Genomic DNA, 15,963 nt, shown 5'->3' with positions numbered 1-15,963 from the left:
CATGCACAGTGTATGTATTTAAATGCCATAAAATGTGCAAGCAATGCCAAATTCAACATCCAAGATCATGCAAGACACATGCTCCCAATCATAAAGGTATCCTATGCAGAGATCTATGGTATTATTCAGAATGACAGCAAATGACAATCTTCCGGGCAACTTTTCTTTCTACACGAATCCATATTAAAATAAACACAGATTGACTCAAAGCTTAGTGCAGATGATAAAACCATCTTTCAAAATTTCCTTCCGGGGTAAGTCTCACATGGACATTTGTTTACCTTCGTCACATTGTGATCCTATGATGTACATGAGTACACCCCTATGGCTTCATAATTACAGTCATGACGCATTCACCTGCGCCACCCTTTCACCTATCACACTTTGGTTCCACCCATTTTCACTTCAAAATAGACAGAATTTTTCCTACATAAACACTGGACCGCGCCACACAAGGAAATTGGGAGTAGGGGTGTTACATTGTACCCCGAATGATCACAGTGATTCTGTCTAGTTCAATGTACAGAGATGGGAGGTTTCAATGGTGCAACTGACGTAAACACACGACCCTTGATTGAACAATCTGTATGATATAAATTATAACATGTGATCACATTAACAAGTAAATTATTAAATCAGCATATAATTTTGTATCCTATATCGCATTCCACATTTAAACTATTACTCATTTTTGAAAAGTATTGAGATCAAAGTGTACTTTACGTTCTGTTTGCACAAGGAACTGAAGCACTGACATGTCATGGTGACCATGTTTCCTGAAACTCATAAAACTGATCCAAACAATAGCTGAAGTTTCACTTTGATATCTCAAGTGTATAAAAACATAGCGCAACTTCTCAGTAAATATATCCATTTGAAAATCTTCAGTTTACATGTATGCTATTTAAAAATGCCTTCTGAAATTGACATTTTTAGTTCTTTTTTTCCCCTCTGTTTGATTTTTACATATTAAATATTCTATTAGAGTATCCACTCCCTTGACACTACATGTACGACAAGGCTAGAGACTTGTCTTCGCCTGCCTCTGGTGACACACAGTAAATAATATGTGATACGTGCAAAGCATTTATCAGTGGTTGGAATATACAATGATTCAGCAAAGTCAGCCTTGTAAGAAGTAACATGTAATACATCTGTAGTACAACTGATACACACAGGTGTGTATTCATATTTGTGTATGTTTATTCATTTATTTATTTACTTATTCATTTATTTATTTAATCACTTGATATTTTATGCCCAGATCCTATTACAGCTAACTGGCAACAGAAGGTCAACAAAAACTGGGTGATGAAATTGGGGGGGGGGGGGGGGGGAGGGGGTGGTGGATGTACTACGGCAGCCTATAGATGGCATAAAATGCTTACTAGAGTATTTCCAATTCTTGCTATTTCAAAGATTATATCAATAATACATTCTTTGATATATTCTAGTAAAATGCATATCAAAACTGTTAGTGTTACCATTCAGAAGCTCAGAGAGTTACAGCTACATGTATGGCACAGATGATATTTGGCAGGTGGTATATAGTAAAGTGCTGCTGCTGTATCCTAGAAATTTAAACAAGCACTACACTATGATTATTTTATACATAAAACCATTACCATGTCAAATATTTATCCATGACAGGCATTTGTCTCGCATGAAATATTAGTTTACCTACACTTTTGCTAATATTCCTTGTAATTGCCTTCTGGCTCTGGGACTGCAACAATGCTATGCAAAATGATTCAATATACTAGTGAGAGACTGTAACTTGATCCAGTGATTTCTCAACCATGACATTAGGACCATTATGACAAAGGTTATACCTCACCTAATGAATCACACATTCACAGAAATGATGAGTGTTTAGAGGGAACCTCATAGAATAAAATACAGCCTGTATTTCAGGGTTTAAATTCACCATTTGAATTTGGGTTTTATTTTCTGTTCAAAAGGTAGTCCTAATCGTCCACGGTAAAAATGATATTAATGTAACTGCCAACTGTATACAGTACTAACCTGGAGATCAACAGATCTTGTACATAAATGCGTAAAAAGTTTTAACCTCAAAATAAAGTTAACATTTCCCACTACAGAAAGTGTGTTTCTCAGACAAATTGATCTTAAATTTGTAGCAACATAGTATGAAGCATAATTTCACCAGTGTGTGTGCAAGTGACACATACAGACACTAAATGCTGTCTCGTACATTAGGAGTGTCTTTGCGAACAGTAACTATATGCAGTATGTATTTTCCTCCAGCCAACAAATGTGTTTGAGCAATTTTGGCAGATGTTCAAGAACAGCTTTTGCTGAGCTGTGCTTAAAAATGGTTTATGGTGCAGGGAGGAGTTTATAAAAAAATGTCAAAGTTACAAAAATAAAATTACAGAAAATATTTCATATATGACTGTAAGGAAAGAACAATTTATGCAGAGCGGACACCAGCATTTAGGTACTAGTCTAGTCTCAGTGCAGAGTGAATCATGAATATCAATAAATTTGATCACGAATTTTCACATGGAAACAGCGCCCGCTTCAGAGGTTTGTTTACATTTCGACAGCCAAGTATATAAAATCCATGCGCGGAATTACCGCTACAAATAACATACGGTCGAAGTCTGAGCAAATGACATCTTGAAATATTAACTCGCATGTCTACGATTCCTTGATTCTGCGAAGATTCGTTTTCGATTTGGATGAATTTCGGAAACATCGAATCAAAATTGACGAATAGAATCACTGGCAGCACAATACATCGTTCCAGTGTTCGAAATTTATGCCATGGTCAAAATTATGTGCATTATGTCGTAATTACACATGCAAAGTTTTCGTCAGTCACTGCGTGCAGTATGTCCAAAGGTTGACGGGCATATCTATGAATTATGTAAATGTTTTCGGGCGGGAACCGAAAATTGCCAGAACGATTCAGGAAATTCAAGTTTAAATGCTTCGTAATCAACCCTGTAGCGCGATCTTTTCACGGTCCCAACGAGTGAACGATAATCCATAAAGGTTCACTGCTATGACCTGATTACTGAAACTTCCCATAATCGGAAGCCCGACCGCATACGTGTTTTATATTCGATTTGGAAGGCTAATACACCTCCATTTTGGAAACATTTCCAAAATCAAACTTCGAGAAACACTGTTTGTCTATCGGAGAACAGGCTCTAACAATACAAAGTCACAGAATTACCTGCATCGACGTCAATCGACAGACGAGATCGCTTCACAGACGTTGCCGGGTCATCCGCCATCTTGGGAAGTAATTACGTCATAAATATTTGTCTTTGAATTTACCGCTGTTGGAGCGCCCCCACTGCCTCAGGTGCCGAGAAACAAAACATTCTAACTGCTGTAGTATTTACATGATGAACTTATTGATATTTTAAATGTATTCGACGCACTTTCAATTTCCTCTCTTCATTTCTTATCTATAATTAGTCCTTGACAAGATAACATAGAGTCACAGTGATGGGCTCATGACCTTTAGTCGAATACCTGAACTTGATGCCTCAAATGTAAAAATAAATTAATTTTAAAGGACGTAAATAAACATGATGACCTCATTTTTGGGTTGTTTTTTTGTCAAAAGCAGGGAATATTTGGTTAAAGCTTCAGTGTGTTCTTTTTACTACTCCTGTATATGCAGATGGATCAAACACATGAAAAAAAAGTTGATATTGAGCTGCCACTCTGCTGAACATAGGAAGAGGATGTGCAGATGTACTGTGATTAAGATCTTCCCCCTTTTCCGGCTCATGTAGATTTTTTGAGCGAGGAAATGTTGATAAAATGTAGACCTTTGTTTTTGATATCATCAAAATTTTTGACCTATTACTTTGTGTAAATTGTAGAGTTTTGACATACTTGGTCAAAAATGTAGACTTTTGAAGATTGTAGAGTTTGTGCTTTGAAGTGTGAGCTATCCAGGGTACACCTGTATCCCAAATTCAGGTTGCAAGCATAATTTCTACTGGAATTCATAGTGGCATTAATTGAGTTAAGCCAGATTGTCACCCAAATGCCTGCTGACCTTGAGGGACAACCATTGGTAATTTCTTTTTAATTCAACCATTGTTGCAAAAATGGAAAGTTGTCATTCTGCAGACAAATTATTTATGTCAATAGAAAGATCAGCTTTGCAAAATTTCAAAACAATTTTTTGATAAATGTTTATAACATTGGAATGTTGGTCAGAGTAACTAAATGGGCAAAATGCAATGAGTTATTGGGATAGTATGAAAATTTTTACTTTATTGAATACTCAGTAGGTAAACATATCACAGATGAAAACAAAAATAAATGCACACAGCGCAGGCAACTTCACATTACAGCAAAGAATGTTTTCTAAAGATTGTTAGATTAGTTGAACGCTTTGCTGGAAGAAGTCAGTGGATGTGGTGCTCATTTTTTGAGACAGGAAATCGTGACCTGTTCACCCTAATTTAATGTACAAAATATTGATTACATTTTTAAAAAATAATGAGATTTGACTAAAAAATGATAGCACTGGGGGTTAGAAATATTAATAACCAGCAAAAACCTGTAATACTTTTCAGATGCAAAAACAAAAAATTGTAGAAGTCACAACAGTTTGCATACTTGTCAAGTGATCACTTCGATAGTTGTACGGTGTTCCTGAGTCGATTCTGTCACACAAATTTTTGGCCTGAATTCTAAATGTCTCTTGACCTTTCATAACCTGCACACACTTTTAAATGTCTTGACAAGAAATTAGAAATGTTGACATCATGATGACTTGAACTACATATGATAGATTTTGAAAGTCAAATCAGTGTTGTTATCATGACTGATTTTATAGAATAATACTGATGAACAACACCACTACAACACACTTTGATGACAGTGTTGGTACAGTAAACATAAGATGCTATGGGTGTTAAAGGTTACCTTTGTACATAAAAATTCAGAAAATGCTGTTTGCTCAGAACTTTCGGTAGCTTGACTTTGGTACGCCAAAAAAAAACAAAACAAAAAAATGCTGCTGTGGTGTTAACACAAGTTAATTGTCATTAAAAGTAGAAACTTGGACGGTTTTTATGGAATGCTTTAAGGTGTGGTGTAAATAGCTTATAACTGCTTGAGTAAATCCTGCACTCTTGAGCTTATGACAGAAATATAGATACTGACTGAATCAACTGCAAGCACGCCCTGACCTCAAAAGGTCAGAGGTCATAGAGTGCTTACAAAATTACTCCATCTTTTCAGAATAAGTCATTGGATTAATATCTTGAGTTATAAATTTTTTAGCAAATGTTAACAGTTTCAACTTCAAATATGTCAATGCTGGAAGGTACATTCAGATATATGGTTTTTATGTGAAATACTGATCCATTGGTGATTAGTTTCCTGCTTTGGTGACTTGGAATTTTCAAAGACGACCTTACTTCATCTTATAATACTGGGTAGCTGAGTAAGTTTTACAGATTCAAAAAAACTGGAAAAAAGCACACTACTAGATAAGGAATCATTTCATTCATTACGTTTTGGATAATAACTTCCGGGTAATTAAAGCAGAATTTGTAAAGTTAAAAAAAGGCACAGTAGCACTAATAGCCACATAAAGGTGACCAACAGATCTATCTGCCATAAATTACTATATTTTAAAAATGGATAATATGTACACTCTCATTTACAATGAAATTGGCCAGCTTTGTTACCCTTCCACTCCCATTACCTGTACATAGATCAAACAAAACTACTGAAACCAAAAAGGTTTGCACCAAAACATGGTGGTGTATTAGGGATCAACACCTATCTAACATGACAGCTGTAGACTTCATCCCATATCCCTTTGTCCACCCCAACAAGGGTGGTATATATGCTTGATCTACACTCTTTGACAAAATTACTACTCAAAATCAAAACACTTTATTTCCTACAATTCAAGAAATATTTCAACTGAGTTTCATTGTCAAAATTACTGATAAACAATTCCCATTTTGTATTCCAATGCAGATCTGCGCTTCAGACAATTTACAGTTTCTATGAATTACTTGATTTTAGCCCCTCAAAATATTATGACTGTACATCCCCTCCAAATTTCTATGCTTGGAATGGTTCACTTGGTTTTACTGTCTTGCACCAACTGGAAGAGGTTGTTCGGGAGACGACGGGTCACTTGGTGTTCCAGTGACAAACACCCAGTGGTTACTATCCTCTTCTGCTCTATGTGAATCCAAATTGGTGTGGGCAGTCACCTCATATTCACGTCCAAAGGGTGTTCTGAAATAAGAAAAAAAATGTTACGTTGAGATACATCATAACATGCATTGCATGAAAAATGGCTAATTCTGTGTGTTAATATAATGAACAATTCTGAGATACATACACGAAAAATGAATAATTCTGTGTGTTAATATAACGAACAATTCTGTGCATTACAATTGATTGATACAGACTGACAAAATTTTCATATTTTGAAATTTCACAAATTATTCATTGCACTAAGCATTAAAAAGATAAGAAGATGTCCGAAAGTTTACGTCATCCATGGTATCTTTTAAAGACGAACATTGATGGATAACTGGTAATGTACAATAGTCATTTTTGGATGGTCAAACATACAAGGTTTTATGTTTAAGGGATAGGAAATAAGAGTTTCCGGTTGACGGGTTGGATGTGCCTCGGGGACAGATATTCAGACACTCTAACTTTTAATATATTCTTTTTGGGCCTTCCATTTGTGGGGGCTCATTTTGAAGTTGTAAATAAAGTTTTCTACGGCTTAGTTTTTTAAAAATCGAAAGTTTTATTTTCCAACATAGAGTTAACACAGGGATGATGGTCATTGTGAATCTTGAGTGTCGGTAAAATACTGGGTAATTTTTTCTTTAGTACCAAATTTAGCATGGTGAACCCTGATTTTTATTCTTGACTTCAAATAGGAATGGTTTGAAGTTTCCTTTGAGGAAAGTTTGAGCAAAAGTTTGAGTTAGAAACTCTCTGGAAATATTTTTTGGATATTGAGATTGAAATTCTTCTACCACCTCTGAATAATGGTGGAATACTTATGCATCAGCTTGATTTTGTTTGCATGAAAGAAAGAACACCAAGAGAGATGAACATTTTACATCCATGTTAATCAGAGTTGCTGACTCATTGCCAACAGAATAAGTATCAAGTCTTGCAGAGGTAACACAACTGGCCCTCAGTACAAACATTTATCAATCAAATATACGTTTCATTGATGCCCAGACACTCTAATACTAGCTCCAGCCCCATGCTAGGGTATGCAAATGTCTATGGTGTTCGGTAAGGATGCAAAGTAAATTAAAGCTGCAAGCAGCGTTGGCGGGGCCCAAGCGGTTAACATGGTTGAAAAATCTTGCACTAATGATATTATGTGCAAAATTCGAGCTTGAAAAAGTAGGATTTTGAACATCATCTACTGGTTACTGTACGTTTCACTTGGAATTTGATATTTTACGGAAAATCCAATATGGCGGCCAAACCACCTGACCGATCAAAACGCCTTTCGCAAACTTGAAAGAGATCACACTTATGATGTTACATGTCAAATTTCAGTCGAATCAGTGTGTTGGTTCTGGAGGAGAAGATTCTTAGAGATTAAATGACGATTTTCGCAAAATCCAATATGGCGGCCAAATCACGTGACCGATCGAAATCTGTTTTACAAACTTGAAAGAGATCACTCTAAGGATGACATGAGTAAAATTTCAGCTAAAACGGTGTTTTGGTTCTTGAGAAGAAGATTTTTGAAGATTAAATTGCGATTTTCGCAAAATCCAATATGGCGGCAAAATCACGTGACCGATCCAAATGTTTTGCGCAAACTTAAAAGAGATCACTCTAAGGATGACATGAGTAAAATTTCAGCTCAAACGGTGTTTTGGTTCATAAGAAGATGATTTTTTAAGATTAAATTGCGATTTCGCAAAATCCAATATGGCGGCCAAATCACGTGACCGATCGAAATGTTATTCGCAAACTTGAAAGAGATCACTCTAAGGATGACATGAGTAAAATTTCAGCTCAAACGGTGTTTTGGTTCATGAGAAGAAGATTTTTAAAGATTAAATGGGTATTTTAAAAAAATCCAATATGGCGGCCAAATCACGTGACCGATCGAAATCTTTTTCGCAAAATTGAAAGAGATCACTCTAAGGATGACATGAATAAAATTTCAGCTCAAACGGTGGTTCGGTTCATGAGAAGAAGATTTTTGAATATTAAATTGCGATTTTCGCAAAATCCAATATGGCGGCCAAATCACGTGATCGATCGAAATGTTATTTGCAAACATGAAAGAGATCACCCTTAGGATGACATGAGTAAAATTTCAGCTCAAACGGTGTTTTGGTTCTTGAGAAGAAGATTTTTGAAGATTAAATTGCGATTTTTGCAAAATCCAACATGGCGGCCAAATCACATGACCGATCGAAATGTTATTCGCAAACTTGAAAGAGATCAATCTAAGGATTACAAGAGTAAAATTTCAGTTCAAACGGTGTTTTGGTTCTTGAGAAGAAGATTTTTAAAGATTAAATGGGTATTTTTCAAAAATCCAATATGGCGGCCAAAGTCACGTGATCGCACGCGATTTTATTTACAAAATCTGAAGACCTTAGGTCATGCTTCCTACAGAAAAAAATTCAAATTGACCAGACCCCTAGATCATTAGAAGAATCCGTTTTTAGGTTTTTGAAAAATCCAATATGGCCGCCAGGTCACGTGACCAATCGAAATTTGCATACCCAGGTGCACGAGATCTTATAGGTACCTATTAGCCCTGCAAGTTTTAGAAGTCTGCGGTGAGCGGTGTTTGAGTTATAGGTCACCAAAAAAGGAGCGGAAGAACGAAAAGAAGAAGAAGAAGAAGAAGAAGAAGAATATTGAACTCCTATAAAACCAATAGGGGCCCAGCCGGTAGGCTTGGGCCCCTAAATATGGCTTGTGTGAGGGCAGTATTCAGATCGGCACATTCGAACATGTGATATATTGTGAGTGCATTGACAATCAAATATTGGTGCCATACAATTATCATATAGTTGTGTAGTATGCTGTGTTTTTGTAAGCCCATGTAAATGATAAGAAACACAGTGGAATAAGCTTCTAATCAATATTTTATACAGTTCTTTTGGGCATTGATTCTACAATCAATGAAGGGTATTTGTGGGAAACCAGGCATGAACAGTGAATTAAGTACAAAACAACGTTTTGGAAAACTAAAGTGTACAGATTAAAGATGTTAAAATTTCTCACACAGGCCATCTTAGGTCATTTAAATCACACAACATCTTAAATTCAGAGTTCATATCATGAGTACTTTTGATCCTTTTGTCAAAAACCTCTGAACCTGGCAACAGCTGTTGCATCTCTGATTTGGAGCTGTAGTGGCTTTCAGAAGCCTAAATGCAAATCTGTCATAGCTGGATGGTTCTATAACTGTCATTTGTTGAATGCTGCAGAAGATCTGCTCATTAAGTCCTGTACCAGCTGATGCTAAAAAAAAAATTGTTGATGATTTTCAAACAAAGAGCTTGAAAAACCATGAGCAGCTAACATATGCCAGTAAATGACATGATGGAACCCTTCCAATGAAAGTGAAAATTCAACAATATATATGTGGGTCACTTTTGCTACTCCTTAAGCCTGGTGTTTTTTTTGGGTTTCTCACCTTAGTGAAGCACTGCTGACAACACTCAGGCCTTGGTGGGATTTACAGTGGAGAAGGACAATTTTCTGATTTGCCTGTGTAAGCAGAGTAAATATTGTAAAGAGAATAAGAGACACTGTACCTATAAAACTTAAAAACATAGTTGCATTATATCTGGAACTCATATGTTAAAAGTATGATACTGTCATAATTGCTTTCACATGAAATCAAAATTTAGAATCATGTACTATGATATATATTATGTACAGTAAATAAAGCAAAGTAGAAAATTTGCAGGATCATGCACTTCAAATCTAACTTATCTTCTGAATTGTATTAATATACTGATAACATTTTTTAATTTTATGTTGTAGAAATGATAGCTGACGGTTATTGTTGATCATTTTTTTTATTTAATTAAAAATGAAGAAATCAACTACACTCAGCCATTTCATGTGATATATGTCCCACATCGAAGTAATAGTGATACCATTTAGCGAGAAACCACCTCAGCGATGGGTACCCCACAATATTTTGACCACTTGACGACATATGTGCATGAGTGATAGCAAGCACATATGGAGTGAACTGGTCAAAACTGAGTGGTATACCCATTGCTGTGGTGCTTTAAAGCTATCATATCATGACAGTATATTGTGGAAATTTGGCATGAAACCTCAAAAAAGGAAATTTTTCTCAGCTATTTAAAGAGTTTGTGTGTGTTCAAACTGTGCTATATTACAATTATAGCATGGTTATTTTCACGTCTCAACCAATCAGAGCTGTATTTGGGCCATTACTACTTGGCATCACTATACTGGTATACAATATATAATTTGCCTTCACCATCACTATCCAAGGCAACGGCTGTCAAAGGAGTGTGAACAAACTGACAGCTTGACATTGTATTCATCCTTATGACACATCTATTCACAGCAAGTTTCACCATTAAGGTAGAACGTGTCTCGGGGACAGATAGTCGGACTCTCAAATTTATACAATTCTTTTCTGATCTACCACTTCTGGGGGCTCACTTTAAAGCTCTTAGAGAAACAAAAACTTTCACAGGCTTAGTTTTTCAAAAACAAAAAATTTAATTTTTCCCCCATAGAGTTAACACAGGAATGGCGGCCATTTTGAATTTCAAAAATCACAAAATGTTGGGTAATTTGTTTCGCTTGTTCCAAACTTTGTATGATGATCCTCAATTTTTATTGATTTGGTAAGAGAATGGTTGAAAGTGTCATTTAGGAAAGTTTGAGCAAAACTTAAAGTCTTTCACTTTCGAGGCGTATACTACCTTAATTTCTATGCACCCCACGTCCCTCTGTATTGATCAAGCTTTTCCACTGAAAACAATAGGATTGAACCAAGCCATGGTGGTGAAACAGGTAACTCAGCTTATCAAAATGTTTGACTTTCAATTGATGCACATTTCATTGCCCAAACATCTAAATTACTCTTCTCATTTGGACGATGCCCTAATAACTCCATGCATTAACTTTGATGCCTGCCGAGATTCAATATTTTTTCATTTCTGCATATTGAGAGTTACTTTTGCGCTGATCTGTTAAAAAAACAAAGCAGAGAAGTGTTTTAGGTTACTTACTGGTACAGGCAGTCCTTCCATTTCCATTCTGCACAATGGATTGAAGGCAATGACCTTCCATTGAGTCAAATATGACACATCATCGACAAGGGTTACTTCCTGCTGTCTGGTCTTTTTGGAGGATTTTGTAAAAGTAGCAATGTCACTGTGCAGTTTCAACTGGAAAGAACGAAGTTCAAAAAATACAAAACAACAAATTATACATGAGATTTGTCCCTTTTTTTTTACAAAAGTGAATGATTAAAGACAATGTTGAATTTCTACTCTGGCAGTGCTGAATTATTTTTTCAATTTCTAGCCCAGAAAAAATTGCAAGACCAGCAAGACTGAGGATGAGTCTACACAAACCTTTGGATATAAACAATAGAGTTTTCTCTCGAGTCCTTTTGCCAATGTACTCTACCTTCTTGCCTAACCTCTTAGGATTCCCTTTGTTGCTGGTTTATCTGTGCAAAACGTTGTATTCTCTTTTATATTATAATAACCTGATGTACATGAGTGAATGGATATCTTTCAACTGGAACAAAATTTCAGTTTATTTTAGGCAAGCAATATCTGCTTTACAGTGTGTACCGTTCAGATCAGATCATCTTTATTGTTTTGTGATCTTCAAATATTATGTCATTACATATTGATGTAAGCGCCATCAGAGCGAAAATATGGAAAATGAAAGTGAGTTACAAAATCTTACATTTCCTCCCTCGTTAGGTGGCGTACAAATCAGAAAGTGTTGTCCATATGTCAGCGCAGCTCCAGGTGGGGAGTTATCAACCCTGGAATACAATGAAACATCATAGAAAATGCTTTAGAACCTTTTTAATAACACCCATTCTTTAATATCCACGATCAAAAACAAAATGGCACAAGAATTCCAGTGTTGACAATGACAAGAACTATGCAATGTTCTGAAAGAAAGCTAGAAGCACAAATATCTACGATTTGTGTTGTGACATTATTTATAAAGTATTTGTTTACCTTATCATGTTTGAATTGTCATGAAAAGAAACTTGACAGAAATATTTACATGAAGACATTCATGAAACAGCAAAGTTGTCTTTTTTTGTGTGTCTTGAATGAGATAGTTCATATCTCTATTGTATATAGTTGAGCTCGGAATATTGGTTATAAAATAAAGAAAAGGGCATTCCAAAGGTATTCAAGATCAAAGCATGAAAATACTGAACTAGATTGACGTACATGTACAAAGTACTTGTCTCCTATAACTTATGTATTTTGTTTCAAAGTAATACAATATCACTTACGGCATGATTACAAATATACTCCTTGCAGTTGGCTGGATGCTCCTGGTTGCAGAAACACCGCATGGCCCTTCAAATTTTTGAGCTTCATGCATCTTACTCTCGTCCATATTGACAGCCAGGGCAGACATAGCGCGGGGTTCTTGTCCCCATTCCACACCTGTCTCATCTTTAGCTCCTGGGTTCACCAGCATGACGCAGTCTCCAAAGTGTACATAGCCATCACCTGTTATGGACAGCTCTGTCTGTAGAGTGTAGAAAAGACAAGGGAATGTTTTACAATTACCTTTTACTTGTAAGTATAAGAAAGAACATCATCCCAAATGGTAGTCTTCAAGCAAGACCATCACATCGACCTGATGGCAGATTTATCAACAGGAACAAGTTGTCATTTAATGAAATATCCTGGCATGAACCATGACAACTGTTGGTCTGATTGTCAGATAGTTTCTCACTCTAGACCAACGTACCGTATATTTGTACAACTGGTTTTTTTTAACTACCCTAACTTTCTGATTAGTGTGCTGCCTACACTATGAACATTTTGAAGCGTAGTTTTGTCAAAATCATGGCTATTTTACTTTCCCCCATAGAGATAACACAGGATGGTGGCATTTTGAATTGTAAATATTGAGCAATTATTACTCTTGTACCAAAATTTCCATGGTGACCCAAAATCTTTATTCTTGATTTTGAAAGAGAATGGTTGAAAGTTTCCTTGAGGAAAGTTTGAGCAAAACGTTTAAGTCTTTGACTTTCGAAGTTGGATGGCTTCTACATATAACTACTGTCCACTTTCAGAATAACTCAAAATGTTGCGGTTTGTGACAGCTAAAATGCTCCACCATAGACCTATTTCATTATGCAATGACATTACCTTTCTAAGGATGCTTGAAGATAGTTTTGATGCCTTCTGTATTGAAAGTTCTCCTCGTTCCTTTTTTTCAAGGAAGTCTTTCAATGTGTCCTAGAAGAAAGAGAATGGTACCTTAAAAATTATCTTGATTGATGATGTTGACTTTGTAAACACTGATTGGAAAGATACAAAGAAAGACCTGTATCTATTTGAACCACCAAAAAAATCATTTGTTGACTTTGTTGGAGAGGTTTAATTAATCGCGTTTGACAGGGAAAAAAATTCAAGAGCTAGCTGGGCTGCAATTGAAGATACTATCTTTGTTAGTTTTGTCACTAATTTCCTCCTGTACAGTTCTCTCTTGATTGTTTAAATGTACAATCAAATATAAAACATTTAAAGTTTCCATTACTGTCAGCGTGGAGGTCTCCGCAACTTGTACTACCTCATGCTGTCAGTAAATGATGATGAAAATTAACCCCCCCCCACCAAAAAAAAATAAATAAATAAATAAAATAAAATTGTGAAGGGCAAGACTTATAAAAAAGTTATTGAAAGACAAAACTCGTCAAGAAGAAATGACACTCTATGAAAGGACAGTCGTTCGTGACGGTTCGAAGGGTAATGGTCGCAATTCCAGAGGATTTTCGAGCAGAGCTCAGACAGAAGACAAAACCCTGCAGATTAACTAAAACACAACACACATACCTCTTCTAGACATATATCTTCGCTCCAGTTACCGACGAGGACTGAAGGATTATATGTTCTTACACTCATAGTTTTTAAATATACGTTTTAGCAACAGAGGAAGGCAGACTAGGGTTATTATTTACAAGATTCCTCACATATGCAGCTTGTGCGATTACTGGTCAGCTCCTTAGCAACTCACGTAAATAGTTCATGGAACATGCGTACTTGTCAGTGAAGGTTTCGTAATGTCACCGTAAGTGGCGCACTATAATATTGAAATCGGTGATCCAGAGTGGCTGCGTCTAGACGCGACGTTGACCGGAGCGTAGCCACGGAAACCATTTTTACCTCCGTGCGGACACACACCTTCCCTAGAGACTTGCGCGAGCCTCCTGAGGTAGCAGCGAAACCCTGGATGGCAAGTTTGTCATTGAAGTAAAGAGTAGGCCTAAATATTGCAGACGACACCAAAAATATACCCGTGGACGAAAATGAAGGAACATTCATCATTTAGGCCTACTACGACTCCGGGGGAAATATGTAATGTTCAATCTGTGTTAGCCTATAACCATAAGCTTTTATCTAGGTTCAAGACAATCAGCGTTGAAGTTGCTACTTTTTCTCAACAGGAAGTTTCAATTACTGAATATCAGAGTGAAAGACGTCCCGAAATTAAAAGTTGAATTTCCTTCATAGAAGAGGGAAGTGGCGCAAGCTTATAGCAGCGCTTACAGGATTGAGAAATTTATGTTCTAATCACACTTGAAATTATTTGATTTGGCTCACCTCTTTTTAAAAGAGGACCTTTCGATCGGAACTGTATTTAGAGCTCATCAGCAGCTACAATTACAAAGGATTGTAATAAAGAATTCACATTTTTCAATTATGATACTAGCTGATCGATCAAATCCGTTTTACAAAAATAAATGATGTTTATATATGTGGCATCGTTTTGATCATCTCGCTGGGTTTAATTTCTCATTAGCATAAGGTAAACAAGAAACTCTAAAGATATGTGGCATGTGTGTGGTCTGTATTTAAATCATTGTTGACACTAGATTTTAGTCCGGACTGTTTTTTTTTTAAACAATAAAATTACATGTTATACACAATGTGTTATATTTGTCAAGCTAATATTTTGTATTTGGACATACTTCAGGGAGAAGAATAAGAAGATGTAGGCCTTACGTGTCTCAGGAGAATTGATGAAAAATTGTCAACAGTCATTGCTATGGTCAAATTAATAAAAATAGCAATGGACATTCGCATTTTCTCGTGTTTCGTGTGAACGCAAGTCAATAAAATGAAGTTAATTTCAACGATGATTGGATATTCTTCTGGTTCTGCATTTACATGTCAAATTGAAAGTCTTTCGGTGAAATCGCATTCACTTTGCCACTTATACGTATTCAAAAATGCAAAAGTTTTCTTTGGCAAATGTTTATGTTGACTTTTCAAAGGACTATCAAGGCGACATTCCAATATTGCAGTAAACACAATTCAAGTCAACACACAGGCGAGGATAATCGCAAATGATTCATCAGTAATTGTTAAAGGAATCTTGATAGTCTTGATGGATGTAAGCTTACATACGATGGGAAAGACACTCAGCCAGTATCTTTCTAGAAACTTTTACACCTCGATACTAAGCTTACATTTACGATAAAGACTTTCGCTACACGTAGAAAGTTTGAAAAATGTTGTATGTAAATCAGCTAATTTAACTTATTTATGTAGAGTAAACTGCTTGAGTTCTCCCTACACAGTTCATCACAGGGTTCGACGAGTACAAAAATTAATGTATTGACTATGATAACATTTGAACGCAAGCCAGTCCCGAACTTCTTGCCGATCCACGTCTCTCTTCCGGGCTCTGTAATATCGATGTCCGCTAAAT

At 36.1% G+C, this 15,963-nt stretch overlaps 2 protein-coding genes across 2 annotated transcripts in view; both read right to left on the bottom strand.

Moving 5' to 3' along the window:
- LOC139121181 (uncharacterized) overlaps nucleotides 1-3,274 on the bottom strand; it is a 33,324-nt gene extending 30,050 nt beyond the window's left edge. The window contains exon 1 of the mRNA XM_070685868.1: nucleotides 3,206-3,274. Within this exon, the coding sequence (XP_070541969.1) occupies nucleotides 3,206-3,266 (61 nt within the window). The 5' untranslated portion in view covers nucleotides 3,267-3,274. The remainder of the gene's footprint in view (nucleotides 1-3,205) is intronic.
- Nucleotides 3,275-4,237: 963 nt separating this feature from the next.
- On the bottom strand, nucleotides 4,238-14,273 carry LOC139121178 (cilia- and flagella-associated protein 161-like). The gene is made up of 7 exons (XM_070685860.1): nucleotides 14,085-14,273; nucleotides 13,398-13,487; nucleotides 12,524-12,765; nucleotides 11,953-12,034; nucleotides 11,262-11,420; nucleotides 9,674-9,747; nucleotides 4,238-6,258 (listed from the first exon to the last, which is right to left on the bottom strand). Exons 1-7 carry the CDS (start codon nucleotides 14,151-14,153, stop codon nucleotides 6,105-6,107), a joined length of 870 nt encoding a protein of 289 aa, XP_070541961.1. The 5' UTR covers nucleotides 14,154-14,273; the 3' UTR covers nucleotides 4,238-6,104.
- Between the last annotated feature and the right edge of the window lie 1,690 nt (nucleotides 14,274-15,963).

This window comes from Ptychodera flava, chromosome 21 (genome assembly GCF_041260155.1).
Source record: "Ptychodera flava strain L36383 chromosome 21, AS_Pfla_20210202, whole genome shotgun sequence".
Classification (NCBI taxonomy): Eukaryota; Metazoa; Hemichordata; class Enteropneusta; family Ptychoderidae; genus Ptychodera; species Ptychodera flava.
Note: the sequence above shows the minus strand (reverse complement) of the source record. Positions and strands in the feature narration are given on the sequence as shown.

Coding starts and splice junctions, on each gene's coding strand:
- LOC139121178 (XM_070685860.1), bottom strand. CDS start 14,153: ATGAGTGTAAGAACATATAATCCTTCAGTCCTCGTCGGTAACTGGAGC. Junction 12,035..12,523: donor AGTATATTTGTAATCATGCC/GTAAGTGATATT, acceptor ATTGTATTCCAG/GGTTGATAACTCCCCACCTG. Junction 6,259..9,673: donor GTCAGCAGTGCTTCACTAAG/GTGAGAAACCCA, acceptor TTCTTATTTCAG/AACACCCTTTGGACGTGAAT.